At 41.1% G+C, this 19,743-nt stretch overlaps 6 protein-coding genes across 6 annotated transcripts; 3 read left to right on the forward strand and 3 right to left on the reverse strand.

Annotated features, from left to right (window-relative positions):
- Window positions 1–11: 11 nt before the first annotated feature.
- On the reverse strand, window positions 12–2,222 carry ACET3X_004975 (uncharacterized protein). The gene is made up of 5 exons (XM_069451129.1): window positions 2,064–2,222; window positions 1,852–2,010; window positions 1,740–1,800; window positions 1,298–1,693; window positions 12–1,244 (listed from the first exon to the last, which is right to left on the reverse strand). Exons 1-5 carry the CDS (start codon window positions 2,105–2,107, stop codon window positions 414–416), a joined length of 1,491 nt encoding a protein of 496 aa, XP_069307019.1. The 5' UTR covers window positions 2,108–2,222; the 3' UTR covers window positions 12–413.
- A 1,119-nt stretch (window positions 2,223–3,341) lies between these two features.
- ACET3X_004976 (uncharacterized protein) lies at window positions 3,342–4,333 on the forward strand (the record flags this gene model as incomplete). Its single annotated transcript, XM_069451130.1, has 7 exons — window positions 3,342–3,391; window positions 3,476–3,526; window positions 3,577–3,594; window positions 3,649–3,665; window positions 3,783–3,904; window positions 3,955–4,171; window positions 4,221–4,333. 7 exons carry the CDS (start codon window positions 3,342–3,344, stop codon window positions 4,331–4,333), a joined length of 588 nt encoding a protein of 195 aa, XP_069307020.1.
- A 591-nt stretch (window positions 4,334–4,924) lies between these two features.
- ACET3X_004977 (uncharacterized protein) lies at window positions 4,925–5,726 on the reverse strand (the record flags this gene model as incomplete). Its single annotated transcript, XM_069451131.1, has 2 exons — window positions 4,925–5,510; window positions 5,626–5,726. The coding sequence occupies 2 exons, from the start codon at window positions 5,724–5,726 to the stop codon at window positions 4,925–4,927; spliced, it is 687 nt and encodes a 228-aa protein (XP_069307021.1).
- Window positions 5,727–6,661: 935 nt separating this feature from the next.
- On the forward strand, window positions 6,662–7,184 carry ACET3X_004978 (40S ribosomal protein eS27; the record flags this gene model as incomplete). The annotated part of the gene is made up of 4 exons (XM_069451132.1): window positions 6,662–6,664; window positions 6,830–6,867; window positions 6,923–7,069; window positions 7,124–7,184. 4 exons carry the CDS (start codon window positions 6,662–6,664, stop codon window positions 7,182–7,184), a joined length of 249 nt encoding a protein of 82 aa, XP_069307022.1.
- A 982-nt stretch (window positions 7,185–8,166) lies between these two features.
- On the forward strand, window positions 8,167–9,503 carry ACET3X_004979 (uncharacterized protein; the record flags this gene model as incomplete). The annotated part of the gene is made up of 2 exons (XM_069451133.1): window positions 8,167–8,556; window positions 8,688–9,503. The coding sequence occupies 2 exons, from the start codon at window positions 8,167–8,169 to the stop codon at window positions 9,501–9,503; spliced, it is 1,206 nt and encodes a 401-aa protein (XP_069307023.1).
- A 309-nt stretch (window positions 9,504–9,812) lies between these two features.
- Window positions 9,813–10,786, reverse strand: ACET3X_004980 (40S ribosomal protein uS4). Its single transcript, XM_069451134.1, has 4 exons — window positions 10,698–10,786; window positions 10,524–10,622; window positions 10,214–10,447; window positions 9,813–10,161 (listed from the first exon to the last, which is right to left on the reverse strand). Exons 1-4 carry the CDS (start codon window positions 10,763–10,765, stop codon window positions 9,981–9,983), a joined length of 582 nt encoding a protein of 193 aa, XP_069307024.1. The 5' UTR covers window positions 10,766–10,786; the 3' UTR covers window positions 9,813–9,980.
- Between the last annotated feature and the right edge of the window lie 8,957 nt (window positions 10,787–19,743).

Consider the following 19,743-nt stretch of genomic DNA (forward strand, 5'->3'; position numbering starts at 1 on the left):
ACGGGCTCACTGGCATCGAGACACGGAAGCACTTGGTGGCAGTAGGCTTCCGCGATGACCGCGCAGTCGGGACCCTTGGCTTTTGTTACCAGAAAACGAGGCCATGTTACATACAGACAAAAGTGCACCGCTGCTGACCTGTGGGTAATTGCACGTCACTGCGTGACCGAACATGTCCGCTGCCCACATGCTATGTTGAGACGCCTGCCGCTCATGTGCACGCAAACTCTTGCCCGGTGCTACCCGATTGCCCAACCCCATCTCTTGTCTTGAGCAACCTGACGGCATGTCTCAATTACTTCAGGTGAGAAACGCCCCCGGTGACGGTACTGTACAACCACCCTTGCTCCGTGGCCTGCCCGGAAACCCAGTTACAGGTTGCCTTGTGAACCGCGCGCGACCGATGCTGCAAGTCATCCTTTGCCCATCACTCCCGGAAGCCTCCCCAGCCCTTTGCCCTTACCCCGACTGGACTTGCCCCCCATCGAACCTTGATTCCAGCTCATGCTTTGGGTCCCGCCACCACCAGGCGTGAATTGAGAGCCGCTCTCGTCTGACTTGAAGCCGTCGCCCTCGTTTAGCACCGTCTGCCACAAGGCTCCGATGGCGCTGCTCCATTCCTTCATCGCCTGCACCCGATCCATGTCTGTACTACTCTCAATCTCTACCGTTCCGTTCTGCTGATTGATCTTGCCGCGCAATCGCTTGTCAACTATCAGGAATCCTACAATTTCTTGCACTTCGGAGAGGGATATCTTGAGCTGTTTCGAGATGAATGCCAGCGTGAAGCGTGTGTAGGGTGCGACGAGCTTGACAACAGCCTTGGTTCGCACATTGCGCGTGACTTCATCAATGTTCTCGGCAATGAAAGGATCTTGGAGCAGATCCTGGTTGTTCTGCAGGATCTTCTCGTAGCCGTGAATGTCTTCGAGCTGGTAGGCGTTGACCAGGTCCGTCATTGTAGAGATGCGTGGATCGTTCTGGTAGGGCTTGGTTTCCTGCGAGTCAAATGGGTTGATGTCCGAACCCGACAGCATGGTTGCTAGGACCAGATACTTCAGAACCTGGATTCGTTGGAGCGATCCAGCCTCATCGTAGTTTTTGAAACTCTCAAAGAAGTCGCTCTGCGCCCCCTTCCAGTTCTCTTCGCTCATGTGCATCTTGCCACCACACTCTCGGATGATGCCCATGATCTTGGGATGCGGGACTGCGGATTTGACCTTTAGCGCTCGCTGGTAGAGTGCCTGCCATGATGTTAAAGATGATGCAGGTCAGATTGAATGGGGATGAGCCGTACCTTTAACCGCTTGTTGTTCCTGGTCTCGGCGTACATGAGGATCTCCAGTGAGTAGACTTCGAGTGAGTATGTGCCTTTGCTCGGGTCATCGGTCCCATCCTCCTTCTGACAGGCCCTGTGCAACTCGCGGAGCTTCTCCGTAAGTTGACGGTAGTCCTTCCTATCCAACCACAGCCTGGCGAGCTTGATGTTGGTCTTTAGCCAAAGCCGCTCGTTGTTGGTGCTCTGGAATATGTCGAGGGTCAGGGCGTAGAACTTCTCCATGCAGCGATATGCATCGGCGTCTTCTGCAGCCTTTTCTATAAAATCGAGCATGTTGTTGATGGATTTCTCCGAGTAGTTACGCGTGACGGCCGACTTGACGTAGGTCAGCAGCTCTTTGTAATGCTCAACAGCCTATGGACGTTAGCTAGGGTTTATTGTTGACTGTCGCCATGCTTACCTGGTCGTAGCGGGCGAGCTTGAACTCGAGCTTGATTGCCTGCTTCAGTCCCTTGAAGCCCCTATGAAATTGTCAGCATAAATCCGTCACCCCAGATTTTCGTGGTTCCTACCAGTCCGACTTCTCTTCTTCTAGGGCAGGAATCCCCAAGAACTCATCTATGGCCGCCTCGGGGTCGTCGGCCTTGAGCTGCTTCGCGTTGTAGTACTTGTTCTCGATGTCGACATCGCCGCTCTGCTCGTCATCATCGTCCTCGTACTCGAAGTCGTACCTGTAGTGTGTCAGAGGGTAATGCCGCGTGAAAAAGTGTTGGTTGCGACTTACTCCTCCTCGCCGGAGTCTTGCATGAAATCATCGTCGTCGGACATTGCTGTTGCCGTGGGCGATCAAGTGGAGATTGGGGTTTGGGTTGTGTTTGCGAGCTCAACTGGAGGGCCGGCGCAGTGATAGTGATGATTCAGTTGGTAGAAGTGTGCGTCGAGTGTCTTGTTTGGAGCTCTCGCGCCTGCTTGCCTACGTGAGGCGGCGGTAGGTGCCTGCGGAAGAGCCCCACTTTCGCGGGGCTAAGCTCCCCAGATGCTGTACCCATGAAGACCATCGGAACCTTGTTTGTGCATTCACTCGAAGACTGTTGCAAAGCACTCGAATGCGTGTCGGGAGTTATGCCTATGGAATTGAACTGCAGTAATGATCTCATCTTCATGTCGACTTGTGCACACTCTGTGCCCGACAGCAGTCGGCTCCAATTTCCATGACATTGGCCGGCTCCGCTTCATCTCCCGGTCGGTCGGATTGACGCATTATTTATTGATTTTGAAAGTCTCAGAGTCTGTGGCAGGCGTTCACGGGGCTGCCAAAGTATACCACTACTCGACTGCAATATAGCGTGCAGCAGGCGGCAAGCGATGGCATTAGACAGCATATACCAAGGTCGCGACCTTCTTTTTTCGGTCCGGCTTCCAGCATGTGGAGAAAGAAGGCTCAGACCCCGGGAACTCTCGTCCCAGATCGCGTCTCAACCACTCGCCGTCGCTAGCAGATCCCTCAACTCGGTTCACGGTCACAGGCCGCCGCCGTGGTAGCCCTCGCTATCCATTCTTCAAGACTCCAAGGCCTTGTCCGTGGCACTTGCTCTTGGCCTTTCCCCACGCGCACGAGGAGTGACATTGACAGTCTTGTTGAGTATCTCGGGCGAACTATACGGCGCCCCAGCCGACAATTGCATAGTGCTGCGCCCGTGTCGATGCCCAAATGCCTAGTGTCGAAGCCGTGGAATGGTTGCGGAAGTGAGCAGTACTAACTGTCGTTTTAGGCCTAGCTCTAGCGACGTGGGTGGATCTTCAACTCCATCCATCCATCGCTTGCATCTCCAGCCCCAGCATCTGGAACCCTCCCGCCTCAACTCTTAACTCTCACATCCTTATTATCCATCCTCCGTTACGACTTCTCGGTGCAACTCTCACTCCTGTCCTCGCCGCGTCCGCCGCCACGACCACGACCGTCGTCCTTTGTTGCACCAACGCGCGCGCGCTCTCTCTCTCGCTCTCATCCCTAAGCCGACGCAACGGACCCATCGCCGAGTCTTTCTACGCGACCTTCACGATGCCCATGTGCGGTGGAACAAAGTCTGTGCAGCGCAAGCTGGTGCTGCTGTACGTCTCTTTTATGCGCGGCCCCTCTTTGTTTGGGCCATTGAGACATGATGCGACAGAACAAGGCTAACGTACCTCCGACAGCGGTGACGGTGCATGCGGCAAGACGTCGTTACTTAACGTCTTCACAAGAGGGTTGGTCCCAACGTTTTTGCGATACCTAGGCCCTGCTGACATATTCATAGTTATTTTCCGACAGTATAGTAAGTAATTTGCATAAAATAGATGCGCGCCCGAGGCTAATGAAGCCCTTTCAGCGAGCCCACAGTATTTGGTAAGACTCTGCTCGCACTCTAGCTTCATAGCACTAACAAATCTTGTAGAGAACTACGTACACGGTTTGTGCGCCTATTCACAGATCCCTATACACACAATTGACGCGGCGCTGCAGACATCTACATCGACAACACACACGTCGAGCTTAGTTTATGGGACACCGCCGGACAGGAAGAATTTGACAGACTACGATCGCTGAGCTACGATGACACGCACGCCATCATGCTTTGCTTCTCGGTATGATTTTCCGGCGCGATTGTGACTAAATACCAACTCACATGGCACAGGTCGACTCACCAGACTCGCTTGAGAACGTAGAAACGAAATGGGTCGGCGAGATAGCAGAGAACTGCCCCGGCGTTAAGCTCGTTCTTGTTGCGCTCAAGTGTGATCTGCGGAAAAAAGAAGACGACGATGCCGATGACCAACAGCCCGAGAAGCCGTGTATCGACTACAACGAGGGTCTTCGTGTAGCAGAGAAGATCAAGGCTTTGCGGTACCTGGGTAAGCCATGTCAGTTTTCAGACTAATAGTAGCCAACTGACATGTCCAGAATGCTCTGCCATGAAGAACCGAGGAGTAAATGAGGCTTTTACCGAAGCCGCCCGTGTGGCTCTGCAAGTCAAGACTAGCAAAGACAAGAGCGGCGGTTGCACCATCCTATAGGCCAACGACGCCCTCCCGCTATCCTTCTTGAACATAACCCTACCACTACGAAGTACTGTTTCTGGCCGCACGCTATCAGCACCTCGGTAGGAGTACACAACACCCACTTTCCGTCGTCGCACGACCTCTACAGCGCCCGCGTCGCTCAATTTCTTCTTCGTACTTTCCCCCTATCGCTAGTTCTGTGCTTCTTGGGAAAAGGTGGCAAACTGTTTGACGTTGGTCCAAGTCCAGCTGCAAGGAATGCATACTCAGGATGGGAGCATGGATTGGCTAGTAGTGCTCCCGGCATAGACCTTCCCCTTACCCCTTTATATCGCTTCAACGCTCTTATACTTTTATTGTACATGTTTGCCCCAGTACAGCTTCGGCGCTGGCTCCCTTCACTTCTTTCCTTGGTTTGGCGAGGTCTATATGCGTTCACGCTCTCGGTAGTGAGAGTCTTTTGGATAGATGAGCCGAGTTCAAAAGGCTTTCGAGGCCGATGTCATGTTGTCTAGAACATAGCCAGATAGCTCACGCTCTTCATACAAACAAGTCCAATACTTTGATTGGTTTTCTGAACACCGGCAGTGGAGAAATTTGAAGCCATCATGATGCACTATCCTCTCCTGGAACCTCCGCAACCTTCTTGACAACTCTGGCTGGTTGTCCCATGACAACACAGAAGTCTGGCACATCCTTCGTCACAACACTCATCGCTCCCACCGTAACTCCCCTCCCTATCTTCACTCCGGGTAAGATGACTACATTCCCACCAATCCAGCAGTCGTCGCCAACCACAACAGGCTTTCCATATTCAATGTTATCCCGTCGCGATTGCACTTCCGCCTCATGTGTAGCCGCGAATATGGACACATTAGGACCAAACATGCACCGATCCCCTATCGTTACAAGCGAGCAGTCTAGGATAGTCAAATTGAAGTTGGAGTAAAAACGTTTGCCCAAGGAGATGTTGCAGCCGTAGTCGATGTTGAATGGCGGTTCGATGAAGATCTCGTCGTCGGCTACATGGCCGATGATCGTTCTGAGCATTCGAAGGCGCTCCGCAGCGAGGATGTCAAAGCCTTTTTCTGAGTCGGTTGTCTCGGGGTCTGGGAACCAGGTGTTGTATCTATTGGCGAAGGCTCTGGCTTTGAAGCGCGCGGCGTTCAAGGTGGGACTGAAGGCATTGTAGCTGTGGTTGTGTTAGTTCCACGGAACAGTGAGGGATGAGGTCTGGATGATGTGCGTCGAATGTCTGATGAGTAGTACTTGTGGATTGTGGATTGAATAAGAGGCCGTTTACTTACAGCATCCCCGAGATCATCTTCTCGTATTCCTCGCACCAGGGTACATGGTTCAGTTTCCTCGCCTTCTCAATTTCTTGCGTGTTCTTTTCTTGTGCTGCCATTCCGAAAGGTGAATGTGTTGTAGTTTGCGTGATTGGATTATTCTCTTGTTTGTATTGCTTCTGGTCTTTACACTTATAATCAGGAGCACAGTATACGACAGGCTTGGGATTGACGCTAAGTGGGGCAAAGGGACAGGTATGGAAGCAGCCCCAGATGCAATGGGGTAATACCTCGCACTTTAGCGCTGACCATAACCCAACTGGAGTAGATGGGCCACACAGGAAACGTACTGTCTGTGTTTCCACATTCCTGGTCAACAGCAAGTGTTCCACAGTTTACGGTACGACTTCCGACCAGTAAGAGACCGCTTGTATCCTTGAGCTGGGAAGATCTCTGGTGTCGTGTGCTTGAATACATCGTATCGCCTATTCGGCCCGATCTGGACGCTTTCTTTTACCTTTGGTTTGAAGATGCACGTCGCCATGCAGTTGGGGCCGAATCACTGAGTTTACTGTAGCTGTATCCAGAGGAATTGCATCTCTCTACTCGCTTTCGGGCACCGTTTTCTGCATCGTGGGTCTCCAGAGAGCTCTGTAGGTTTTTGGCGATGTCTACCTAATGCGAGCGATCTTTTCATGTTTGAATCACGTGTACGTCTTGCCCGCTCTAGAGTGAACTCCGTCATCGATTAACAGCGCGCAGTCACAACAACACCTCCAGCCGGCAGTGCAGGCATGAGTGGCTCTCAGGACATGGTCAAGCTTTAACAAAGTATTTAATAGTCTTGCAATGTACACAAAACAGTGAACGCAAGCCGATGTGCACGGACCGCCAAGAGTCCTAGCGTGCTCGCTAACGAATGTGTGGCCGCTGGTTGCTCATGTCGAAAATTCACCCCCCTCTCCAGCCGTCTCGACTCTTGCGCCCGATTCAATCGACTTCAAGCCATCAACGACAATCAACCAAACCAAGAGACTCTCCATAAACCGTCAAAATGGTGAGTCTGAGCCACCGAGGGCATTTGGGAGCGCGCGAGAGGGGTCTGTGAGCGGGCACACGAGACTCTCGGAGTTCGCCACAGCATGTCGAATTCGCAACCTCTCGCCGCCCTGCCTTGCGCCCAACATGTCTCGATGACTGTTTTGAACTAACAGGGCTTCAGGTTCTCGCAGTTGACCTTCTCAACCCTTCCCCGGCCGCGTACGCACACATTGCCCGCCACTTCGCCCTCGACCTGCGACTAACAAGCGTCTAGTGAGGCCCGCAAGCACAAGCTCAAGACCCTCGTGCCCGCTCCCCGCTCCTTCTTTATGGACGTCAAGTGCCCCGGGTGCTTCACCATCACCACTGTCTTCTCGCACGCCAACACAGTCGTCGTCTGCCAGGGCTGCTCGCAGGTCCTGTAAGTTCAGGACAATCGGACACGGAGTTAGGACATGGGCTAACGCATTCACAGGTGCCAGCCCACTGGTGGCAAGGCGCGATTGACCGAGGGCTGCTCTTTCCGAAGGAAGTAAACGTTTCGTCGGAGTGATGACAGCTGGGACTGATGGGTTACGATGACGACTATCATGGCTTAAGGGTGTAGATCTCATTGGCGCCGATCGACTCGACCGCAGGATAGAAGAGGGATCTTTCGACCCGAGTCAATGCAAAAGTCACAAAAACGGGAGTTCCGGATATCTCAGCGCTGATGGACAACCCTTTTCCTCGAATCTATTTCCTTTTGTTTGGCATGGTCTTTCGGCTTTCATGTACATGCATGTGGGAGGAGAGATAGCATTTCAGAGCCTTTGGATCAGTCGTCCGAGGTGAGGACCGGCTTGCAATCGAGGATACCTACGCGTGCTAGCGGTCCTTTGTAAAATCAAAGCGTCAAATCCTCACATTCATTTCACATATACTCGAGGTGACTTTTGGCTTCTCTGTTGGATGGCATTTACACACGCGCGTACCACGTTGTTTCGCAATACGCTGACATGTGCGACGTGCTCCGCGCTTCACTCTGGGTCCTTTGCAGACCCCATACCAAGCCTTACAGATTTGACACATCCGTGACTTACTAGTATCGCAACGAGCCCTACCCTTTGCCTATAATAGAAGGACATCTTTCTTGGCCGGGTTTTCTGCTGTCCAAGTGGGGAGGCGTGGCCGAGACCCCCCTGGGCGGCTCATGGCACCTTCCCTACACTTGCCCACATGACTGGCAAAACGCCGACCTCCGCCAAAACACCAACTCTTGTCGACAGTAGTCGATACGGCCATCACTTTTAAAGACAGGAGGCAACGCCGCTGCCTGATTGTTCGTCTAATTTCCTTGTTCCAGCCATCGATTGGACACGAGTCGAGAAACAAGCCACCTCACGTCATCGTCAATACTGTCATTCGCACGTCCGATCGCTCGCGCATCCCCGCGGCTTCCATTCCGAGTGGCACTAAAATAGAACCGTCAATAATCAAGATCAAAATCAACAAACACGCGCCAGCGCGTCGTGTAAAATGTCTACCTCGTCATCGGCAGGCGCGGGAGGACCAGTTGCGTCAAACCCCCACCCCATCCCCTTGACGGAGTCTGAAGTCCTGATCCGCGGTTTCCTCGCCGCTAACCCGGAGCTCGGCGACGATAAATCGAATCCCATCAAGATGATGACCGACCGGTATACTAATGAGGAGTGGAAGGCGCAGATTGATGAGACGATTGAGAATGTTATGAAAGAGGTGAACAGCGGAGAAAGGGCGAAGAAGGTGTACGAAGGCCCGAGGATGAGGAACGGAGAAGAAGCGCTGAAAGAGTTGGCTAAGACGGTGGATCATACCGTACTCAAATTGGATGCGACGACTACGATGATCGATGGACTGTGTAGTGAGGCGAGGACGGAGAACTTCAAGGTGTGTTTCTTCCCGGGAGATTGAGGCTGTTTGTTCGAGATCAGCAAGAGTTATGTTGTCAGACTATGAAGTTGCGAGACTCGCGCTATGCGGCACGGTATTCAAGAGCCTCCAACTAACCAGCTTTACAGTCAGTCTGCGTCCGCCTCAACTACGTTCAACGCTGCGTTTCCAATCTCAAGGGCACTGATGTCCTCGTCGCCTGCGTTGTTGGTTTCCACGAAGGGACCCAAGACACGTACTACAAGCTAAAAGAAGCACGTGCTGCCGTAGCAGCGGGTGCCGCAGAACTCGATGTCGTTCTCAACTACTCTCTACTCACCAAGCACAACCGACCTGCTTCACCACCAGCCGACCAAACCCTCACTGCCAGAGACTCAGCAATTGACAGCGTCACCGCCGCCAACACAGCCATCAACGCGGGAAGCAGCATAACCATCGACGCTGGAGAGGAAGAAACAGGACAGATTCCAGACTACAGCGCCATATACAGGGAATTGGCTAGCATAAGAAGCCTCTGCCCTGCCCCCACAACACTCAAACTTATCCTCGAAACATCGCAATTGAACTCTGCACAGATTCTCGCCGCGTCTCATCTTGCCGCCGCCGCTAGCTTCGACTTCATCAAGACGTCTACGGGCTTCAACGGACCAGGCGCCAACCTCCCCAACGTGCAACTCATGGTAGCCGCGGCAGAGTACCTTGCATCGCGTAAAGTGGGCAAGAAGAAGATGGAAGTCAAGGCCAGTGGTGGAGTCAGGGACCTGGACACTGCGGTGAAAATGCTAGAGGCGGGCGCGACGAGGCTGGGAACCAGTTCAGGCTTGTGGATCATGCAGCAGGCGAGAGCCAAGGTGGGCGAGGAGAGGGTTGCGGCTGGGTTGACTTCCGAGGGCAGGAGACCTAGTCCAGTTACGCGGTTATATACCGATGATTCTGAGTATTAGACGCCAGGTACTTAAAGATGAGTCTAGATGATTAATCAACGGCTGGTGCAACGAGAAAATACTGAGTTGTTGTTGAACTGCTTGAGCTCCGACATATGTAATAAGCTAGAGATGTTCACTGCGTCCTATCACAGACAGCAAATACGCCGATGGTACAATGTTGGGCAGGAAAGCATACAATGAACACTTCCTGGAACTGTTTGGCCGAGAGTATAACCGTGCACACTCTTGTTCAGATTGCGAGCAATAACTCAAAGCTAACAGGTGTGCACAGCATCACGAACATTATGAGCAGAGTGAAACCGACGATGGCAGTTGAAAATTTTGGGTAGTGTCTACATAATGTATACGTAGATCATCCACCGGCCCAGACCCGCAAGGGATATAGTGCTTTCAAGGACAGGATACCTGTCGAAGAGATTCATCCCGTCATGCCGAACGCCGATCATCCGTGAATCATTCCTTTTGGCGTACAATCTACTCCTCGTCCTCCTCGCCGGCGTCCTCGTCACCGCCCTTCTCAGCGGCCTTGGCCTTCTTCCTCCTGACACGGCCGGGGCGGCCGCCACCGAATGGAGAAGTCAGAGCGAAGTCGATGTGCTTCTGAGAGTCGAGGCGGACCATGAAGGAGGGAACGTTGACGATCTGCTTTCCGACGCTGTAATATTGTTAGTCGTACGCTTTTTGACCAATTGGGGGCGGATGCATACCGGATGTGGCGCTGGCGGATGAGGACACGGGCGTGGTGGATGGACTTGGCGAGACCGAGCTTGTAGACACAGGTCTGGAGACGGCGCTCCAAGAAGTCCTCAATCTTAAGGGCCAAGACGTAATCGAGCTTCATGCGGGACTCGTCAAGGACACCGACACGTACGAGACGGCGAATGAGGGCGTTACCCTCGAAGAGGCGCTTGGGGTCCTTCTCGTCGAGAGTGAGAAGCGAACTGCCAGACTGTTAGCAAGTTCACGTCTCTCAGACTGCGCATCAATTGCGCGCAGTCAGCAACAAGGAGAACTCACCGAGCGGCACGACGGATCTTGGACAGAGTCAACTGGACGCGCCAGACCTCGCGCTTGTTGCGGAGACCATACTCGCCGACGAGCTTCAGCTCAGTATCCCTAATCCAACATTAACTTGTGTCCCAGACATAAGCGGAGCACGCTCTCGCTCAGTGGCCATGGGTTATCACATACAGACGAGCGGACTCGAAAGGACGACGGGGGACGCTGTACGTCTTCGAGTAGGAGCGGGGAGGGGCCATGTTGGTGGTCGTGGATGTGCGAGAGAGAAGTCAAGGGCGGAGTTCACGAGCAGTTCGAAAACATGTGGTGGACGCTAACGCAACTAAGCGAGGTTGGGCTTGGCACTTAGCCCCGAAGTTTAACCGCTGCGTATAGTAACGCTACATGATTATGTTGTCGCTGAGTGTTCCGGCTTGCTGGTCACTTGAAGAAGACAAGAGAATGCACCTCGCAAAAGACCCCAGGCCCGACTCGTTGTCGTCGTCTGAGGTTAGTATGGTCTTCGGCCAGCCTTACCCTCAACACGACCCTCAGAGTGTATAGGAATGTTATCAGCGGAGCCCAGGGCTATTCAGTAATGCGACGGCAGTAGTGCAAGACAAAGGGAGTAACGTATATAATGTATATAATCTATTTAAATAATAAACGGACTAGTAAAAGATATAAGTATAATACTATTAAAAGATACTATAATAAATTATAGTAAAGGTGTATTTCCTAAATACTTAGTTTTACTATATATAGCTATATATATTTAATAATAGATAGGTTAAGCTAAAGCCCTAAACTTTAGGTAGTTCTAGAAAGTTATAGTAATATTAGGGAGAAGAGGAGTTTAGAGAGAAGAGAAGTTTTTAAACTATAGTTTATAGCTTATATCTAGGCTTATAACTATAGTACTTAAGAATAAAGAAATATTTAAGTAACTTAAATTTTCTTCTCTTAACTCCTATATATTAATATATCTAGTATATCTAGTAACCTTAGTAACTCTAGTATCTCTAATATAAAGGTTATTATATATAATATTATTATAAGTATAAAGTGCCTAGTTTTAAAAGGCCTAATAACCCTCTTAGTAACTATAATAACTACTATTAAGTAGTATAGTAGGTATAAAGTTATTATTAAGATTAACCCCTTTAAATATAACTTTAAGTATAAGTTTTAAACTTATATTTAATCTCTTAGCTTATTATATAAGTTTATTAAAAAGAATTTAACTATATACTTAAGGACTTAGTTTTTATTACTAAGGTCCTCTTTATAAGTACTATTATTATAGTAGCTAATAAAGGTATAAATAAAGCTAATAAGTTATTTACTCTTCTTTAAGATATATAGGTCTAGTATATATATAATATATAAGTTACTAGTATTATAATAATTAATAAGTAGTATAAGTACTTAGAGGAGGTCTATAATAGGGACTTTAAAGACTAGTTACTATATATTATAGATATTATTAAAGAGCTAAGATAGGTATAGATAGTAGATAATTAATTTAATAATATAGAAAGCTTAGGATATAATATAATAAGATTTAGGTATATAATAGTAATTTATCTCTAGTCTACTTAAGAATAATACTACTATTTATACTAATTATTATATATCTAGTATCCTATATTACTATTATTTACTATTTAAATTACTCTTCTCTATAATACTCTTATACATATCTTTCTATTATAATAAGCTCCTATACTAGACCTTCTAGTAGCACTTAATATACTATAAGGTCTACTACGTTTAGATTATAAGTAGTAGATAATATAATAGATAACCTTAGCCCTTTATCCCTTAATATAGTAATACTACTACCTAAAGACTACTTAGGTCTACTATAAACTATAATAGGGCTAATAGTACTATTAGGGCCCTTAGGGGACCTATCTATAGTACTATCGTAAACCTTAGCGCTTACCACCCTATCTTAAACTACTATAGCTAAATAGGATAAAGATAATACTATAATAACCTAGGAGCTTAAAAAACTAAGGAACTAGGCTAAATTAGAATAAGACTACTAAGAACTAGCACGCCTCTAAGCCTTAAAAAGTAGAGTCCTCTCTAGTAATTAAATAGCGCTAGAGGAGGATAGGGCCTATCTTACTCTCTTAACTAAGCTAGAGAGCTACCCTAATTTAGGTGTACCCTACCTAAAAGACCTAGAAAGGTTTATAACACGTAATTGCTTATAGTATAACTACTAGGTATATAATTAAAAAGCTATTTTTTAGGGAGTACCTAATACCTTTTATATTAACCTTTATAAAGTTAACTTTATAGTTAGATTCTTAGATAAAACTACCTACTTAACCTAGGATACCTATACCTAGGACTATATAAGGTAGGACGCTTTATAGATACTAACTTAGGACTAACTTAAGGCTATTATACTTAATATACTTAGCCCTAAGTTATTATAGCGCCTTTAGGCTTATAATAAGCTAAAATATATTACTTAGTACTATAACTAAGACCTTAATATCCTACTAGCTAAACTAAACACCCTCTAGAGTAAGTTATGTAACTATCTAGAGGAGTAATACTAGATAGACTTTCTAAGCTCTCTCTTCCTAGAGATCTAGAAAGAACTTATACTTAGGGATCTTTTAGAGTATTTAATAGTCTTAAAGCTAAATACTCTAGTAAGATACTACTAGAGTAAATTAAGGTAAACGCCTACTTTTCCTTAGTATTTAAAGGGAATAGTAATATTCCCTAAGTAGTTAATAGAGATAAAGTATATATATAATAAGCTATCCTATAACTCTTATATAGGGCCTCCCTAGACTAAGAAAAAAGCTAAGAAGTCTAATTTAGGCTATTTTAATCTAAAACTACTAAAAAAGGACTTAAGTAGACTAAAAGATACTAATAAAGTCTATTAGGGTTATAATAAGCCTAGATACTTCTAGAGAGAATATCCTAAGACTAAGGAGAAACTAAAAGATCTAAAACCTTCTAAGTTAGGGAAAGGTACTAGGTAGAGGAACTAGAGTCCTTCTTATCTACTTATATAGCGCTTAACCCTTTATTAAGAGATCTTAGACTCTTATATAAAGTAATATACCTAAAGCTAATTAAGATACTAATAGTATAAGTTATAATTAGGTAATTAGAACTAATAGAGGCTTTAATTAACCTAGGCTTATAGCTAAACCTCCTATTAGTAGTAACTACTAAGGAGTAAAACCTTAAGGTTTAACCCTTACTTAAGTTATTAGTTAAGTAGGTAGGTAGTAAGGAGTTAAAGGTTTATAGAACTATAATAGTTACTATAAGTATTAAAGACTCCTATAAAAAAACTAAGGTATAAGATATACTATTTATTATAGTAGAGATCCTAAAGTACTATATATACTTAGGACTACTATAGATAGACGTATATAACCTAAAGTTTAACTTCCCTAAGTAAAGGTTAATCTTTAGGGGATAAAAGGATAAGGATAAGGCTCCTTTCTATAAGATTATACTAGAAGAGGCTAAAGAGTTTAAAAAGATAATAAGGAGGATCTCTCCTTAACGTAGGTTATATAGTAAGAGACTATTAGGCGACTACATTAGAAGGTAATAATTAGTATAGGGCCCTAGTTACGTAAACTAATATCCTACTAAGATAAGCTATCTAGGATAGTTAGGGTAGATAGGATAGTAAGCTATTACAACTATCTATAACCTATAGGATAGTAGTAATAGTAATAAATAAGGTAATAAGGATATAAGGATAGAAAGGTTTTATTATTACACTTATTATAGTTAACTTAAATAGTTTATCTCTTATATAGATTATTAACTAGTTATTCTATTATTTATAGAATTAGTATTATTTATCTCTTAGTTATAATAATAACTCTTTTCTACCTAATTATTCTATATACTACCTTATAGACTATTACCTAAACCTATCTTACCTTAGTAAGGACTAAGCTTAGAGAAGTATAGTAAACCCCTATATAATACTTTAACTACCCTAGATATTAGTAGACGTTTAACTAATAGAACTACTAATTAAGATTTAATATAGTATCCCTAAGAGTAGTATAGAATAATAGGGCTTAGGGTTAGGGACCCTTAACGCTAGTAGCTATACTAGTTAATAATAAGATACTTAATACATCTAACTTAGACTTAGAAGAGAACCCTAGTAATAAAGAGCTATAAAATCTTAAGTAATAGGCCCTTATTTAGGCTTAGTAGATAGCTAAGATATAGAATATAATTAATTAGCTTATAAGCTAGCTAATAGCTACTCCTAATAAATAACTTATTTCTACTAAGAAACCTAAGATAGTATTACTAGAGAAATATAGTAGAGAATAAGAAAAGCTATAAGTATTCCTTACTAATATTAACCTATATTATAAGTATAATAAAGTACTTAATAACTAGGAAAAGATCTTTATAGCTAGTATATATATAAAGGATAAGGCTTCTAACTAGATATAACCTTATATAGATAACTACTTACTAGATATAGAGTATATAGGTACTAAAGAAGGAACTTATACTTTATTTATAAGTTAGATAGAGTTTAAATAAGAGATAGAATATATCTTTAGAGAAGTAGACGCTTAGAACTAAGTAAAGAAGAAGATTACTTACCTAAGGTAGACTATATTAGTATTAGTATATATAGTAGAATTTAAGTAACTATAAGTATAGATTAATTAGGATAATATAGTACTTTAAATAGTATTTAAAGTAGGCCTTAAAGAAAATATTAAGGATAGCCTTATATACTATAATAAGCTTAGAATACTATATACTCTAATTAAGCTAACTATACGTATAGATAATAGGCTTTAAGAATAGAATAACTAAAAGAAATACTTCTAACCTAACCTACTAAATATAAAGAAGTAATATAGAAAGTATAATAAAGATAGTAATACTATTATAACTAGTAAGGTATAAGAAAAGGCTAAAGAAAAAAAGACCTAAAGATAAAGATAAGATACTCTCTCTAAGGAAGAACGCTAGAAGTATTATAATAATAAAGTATATCTTAGGTATAGTAAAATAAGATATTTTACCTAAGACTATAAAGAAGAATAGGTTAAATAAGTAGCTATTAAGATCTAAATAATTAAATAAAGTATACTTTACCTAATATTAATAGAATTAGATAATAACTTAAGTAACTTAGACCTCTATAATAAAGTATACTAAGTAACTAAAAAAAGATTTATAATAATTTAGTAGCCTAAGGCTTTAGCTAAAGAAGAATTAAAGAATAATAACTAGAAAATTAAGGGCTAAGACGTCTTAAACTAACTAGCTAATAACTAATACTAGATTTATAGTAGTAATATATACTACGCTAATAACTATAATATTTAGGGATAAGTTATTATTACTAGTAAGAATACTAAGGATATTAGTTACTAAGTAGTATACTAATAACCCTACTTTAAAGACCTATTAGCTAAGGTTAAGGACTAAGAAGCTTCTAAAGTAGAGGATACTAAGGATTATAAGGATTTATATTAGTATAACTATAAGATTAATTATAAGTTCTATAAATAGGATAAGAAGGAATATAAGATAGACTAGGAATAGTACTATTACCTAAACCTCTAGGTAGATAAATATCTAGTAGATAACTACTACTTATATAAACTAAAGAAAGTAAAGATCTACTATAAACTCCTTTAGATATAATATAAGAATAGATATATATTCTATTAGGAATAACTTAATAAGGTATAATAAGTAGATAACTACTACTATACTATATTATTATTAAATATCTATAAGGTTATAGACTATAAGATTTATAAAGCTAAGAAGGCTTAACTAAAGAAGAGAATTACTAAGAAGGAGATTCCTTATTAGAATATTTATTAGAGCTTCTATTATAATAATAGGTACTTAACGTACTATAGCTTAAAGAATAATATAGGCTATTTCCTTAGGTATAAGGGAAAGAAGTAGTTAAAAAACTAAGATACTATTAGGGATAAGGTTATACTAATAAAGGTATACCTAAAAGGACCTTTAAGAAGGTATAAGATATTAATAGTTAGGTAAAGTAGCTACTTATAACTATATCTATACTAGGTTAAAATATCTAGGCGCTTATAGATAGTAAGGCTATAAGGATAATAATCTTACCTAGAGTAGTAGAGAAGTATAGGATACCTTACTAGGTTAAGGATAAACTAGTACTAGTAGTACTAGTTAATAAAAAACCTATAGAATATAGAGGTAGTATAATAAGGTTAGAGATAAAACTAATAAAGCTATAAATAGTAGGTATAGAGTACTTTATAAATATTAATATTATAAATCTAAGAGGACTAGATATATTAATAAGTTATAACTAGCTAGATACCTATAACCCTACTATTAATTAGTAAATATAGATAATACTTAAAAAAGAACTTATATATAAGGTTACTAGAGTATATAGAAGAGTAAGCCTAAAGGACTAGAGCTTAACCTAGGATAAGAAGTTTAGTAAGATCTTACCTTATAAGATTAGGAGAATTTATAAGAAAGACTGTTAGAGAGTAAAAGTTATCTAGATAAGATAAGTTATAACTATAAAGGAAGGACTATTACTACTAAAGATACTAAAAGAGTATTAAACTAATAAGTTTAGAGAACTCTTTAAGGAAAATAAAGTTATAGATTTAGTAGACTATTAAGATTAGGATTATAAGATTATCTTAGATAAAGGGGTAGAGTTAAGCCTAGGACTAATATATCCTATATTACCTAAGTATAATACTAAGCTAAGGGATTATATCTAGAAGAGTTTAAAGGAAGGATTTATCTAACTAGGATTAGACCTAATAGCCTTACCTATCTTATTTATAAAGAAGCTTAATAAGAAGTAGTAACTATATATTAACTTCTATTAGTTAAATAGTATTACTTAGAAGAATTAATATCCTTTACTACTAATAACTAAGCTTATAGATTAACTCTAAGGAGCTAAGTAGTTTATAAAGTTTAATATTTAGGAAGGATTTTACTAAATTAGGATTAAGGAAGGATATAAATAGATAATAGCTTTTAAGATAAAATATAGACTATTTAAGTATATAGTAATACCTTTTAGGTTAATAAATACCTTAGTAATATTTTAGTTAATTATTAATAACGTACTCTATAAATACCTTAGAATCTTTATTATAGTATATATTAATAATATACTAGTATATACTAGTAAGATACTAGAAGAATATATAGAGTATATTAAGAAAGTACTAAGGAAGCTTAAGGAATATAAGCTATACTTATAGCTAAGGAAGTAAGAATTCTATATAAAGGAAATAGAATACCTAAGCTTTATAATATCTATAGAGGGAGTAAAGATAAACCTAAAGAAGATAGTAGCTATATAGGAGTAGCTAACGCCTAAAATAGTTAAGGATATATAATCCTTCCTAGGATTTACTAATTACTACTAGAAATTTATTAAGGATTACTTAAAGATTATAATACCCCTCTCTAAGATTATAAAGAAGGAAATTAGTTTTAAATAGAATAAGGAATATTAAGAGGCTTTTAATTAAATTAAGTAGATATTCCTTAAGGCACCTATACTAGAGATATATAACCTAAAATAGGAGACGTAAGTTAAGACTAATATATTAGACTATATACTTAGAGCTATATTATTATAGTAGTACCTAGATAAGAAGTAGAGACTAGTATTCTACTACTTAAGGAAGTTCTCTAAAGTAGAACTTAACTATAATATTTATAATAAGGAGCTACTAAGAGTAGTTAATTCCTTTAAATAGTAGGAAGTCTATTTACTAGGACTACTATACTAGATTAAGGTTTTTACTAATTACTAGAACTTAGTAGGTTTTATAATAACTAAGAAACTTAACTAATAATAAGTCTAATAGGCTAAGATACTAGCTTAGTTTAACTTTAGGATAATATACTATACTAGAATACTTAATAGAGTAGTAAATACTCTAAGTAGGAGATCTAACTTATATAAGGAAAGTTATAGAGAACTATATAATACTATATTTAAGAAGATACCTATAAGTATACTACGTTATAACTAGCTAGAACTAGCTAAGGTAGCTAAGGTAGCTAAGTAGGTAGAAATACTTTAGTAGTAATAGTAGTAGAAAGCTACTAGCTAGTAGATTAAGCTAGATAAGAAAGGCTCTAATAAACTATTATAAGATAAGGAAGAGTACTAAGATATAATTTAAGGTAATTAAATATATATACCCTTATACCTAAGATTAAATCTTATTAAGGAACTATATAAGTCCTTAGAGTTTAGATATATTTTACTAAAAGAGATAGTTAGATATTTAGTAAAGGTATTTATAATACTACGCTTATAAGTAAAGGCGTAGGACATCTAAAGTAATTATTTAGCTTATTACTAGAATAAGCTTAAGAGATATAAGCCCTATAGCCTATTATAACCCTTACTACTACTAATAAGACTATAGAGTAGCGTTATAATAGACTTTATAGTAAAGCTCCTAAAATAATTAGAACTAAGATCTAGAAGATTATATAATATAGTCTTAGTTATAATATACTAATATATAAAAGGAGTAAAGTTTATACCTATAAAAGAAATAATTATAGTAGAAGAATACGCGTATAAGGTTAGTAAGGCACTAATATTAGAGTATAGGATACCTAAAGAGTTTATTACTAATTATAATAAACTATTTACTTCTAAGTATTAGAATATATTCCTAGTAAAGTTAGGTGTAAAGAAGAAGCTATTAACTAGCTTCTACCCTAAAATAGATAGCTAGATAGAAAGAATAAACTAGATACTAGAATAGTATCTAAGGATATACACTAATAAGCTATAAGATAACTAGGTTAAACTCTTACTAATAGTATAATTAGCCTATAATAGTACTAAGTCTATAATAATAAAGTACTTACTATATTATATAAACTATAGATATAAGCTAGTTACTTATTAAGATTTAAAGGATATAGAGAGTATTATAGTAGGTGTAGATAATAAAGCCTACTTAATATAAGAACTATATAAGGAACTAAGTAAGAATATAGCTTATAAGAACCTTATAATAGCTAAGGTAGCTAATAAGTAAAGGATTAAGGGACTAACCTTTAAGAAAGGGGATAAAGTTTTCCTATTATAATAGAACTTAAAAACTAAGTAACTAAGTAAGAAACTAGATAACCTTAGAGTAGGACTATTTAAGGTTCTAGAGGAAATAAGTAATATAAATTATAA

Source organism: Alternaria dauci, chromosome 4 (genome assembly GCF_042100115.1).
Source record: "Alternaria dauci strain A2016 chromosome 4, whole genome shotgun sequence".
NCBI lineage: Eukaryota > Fungi > Ascomycota > Dothideomycetes > Pleosporales > Pleosporaceae > Alternaria > Alternaria dauci.

What these genes read in the sequence shown, in the direction of transcription:
- ACET3X_004980 (XM_069451134.1), bottom strand. Translation starts at nt 10,765, where the DNA reads ATGGCCCCTCCCCGCTCCTACTCGAAGACGTACAGCGTCCCCCGTCGT. An exon ending in CCTTTCGAGTCCGCTCGTCT is followed by an intron (nt 10,623 to 10,697) that starts GTATGTGATAAC and finishes ATGTTGGATTAG; the next exon opens with GGATACTGAGCTGAAGCTCG. An exon ending in AAGATCCGTCGTGCCGCTCG is followed by an intron (nt 10,448 to 10,523) that starts GTGAGTTCTCCT and finishes ACAGTCTGGCAG; the next exon opens with TTCGCTTCTCACTCTCGACG.
- ACET3X_004975 (XM_069451129.1), bottom strand. Translation starts at nt 2,107, where the DNA reads ATGTCCGACGACGATGATTTCATGCAAGACTCCGGCGAGGAGGA. An exon ending in GAAGAAGAGAAGTCGGACTG is followed by an intron (nt 1,801 to 1,851) that starts GTAGGAACCACG and finishes ACAATTTCATAG; the next exon opens with GGGCTTCAAGGGACTGAAGC. An exon ending in GGAACAACAAGCGGTTAAAG is followed by an intron (nt 1,245 to 1,297) that starts GTACGGCTCATC and finishes ACATCATGGCAG; the next exon opens with GCACTCTACCAGCGAGCGCT.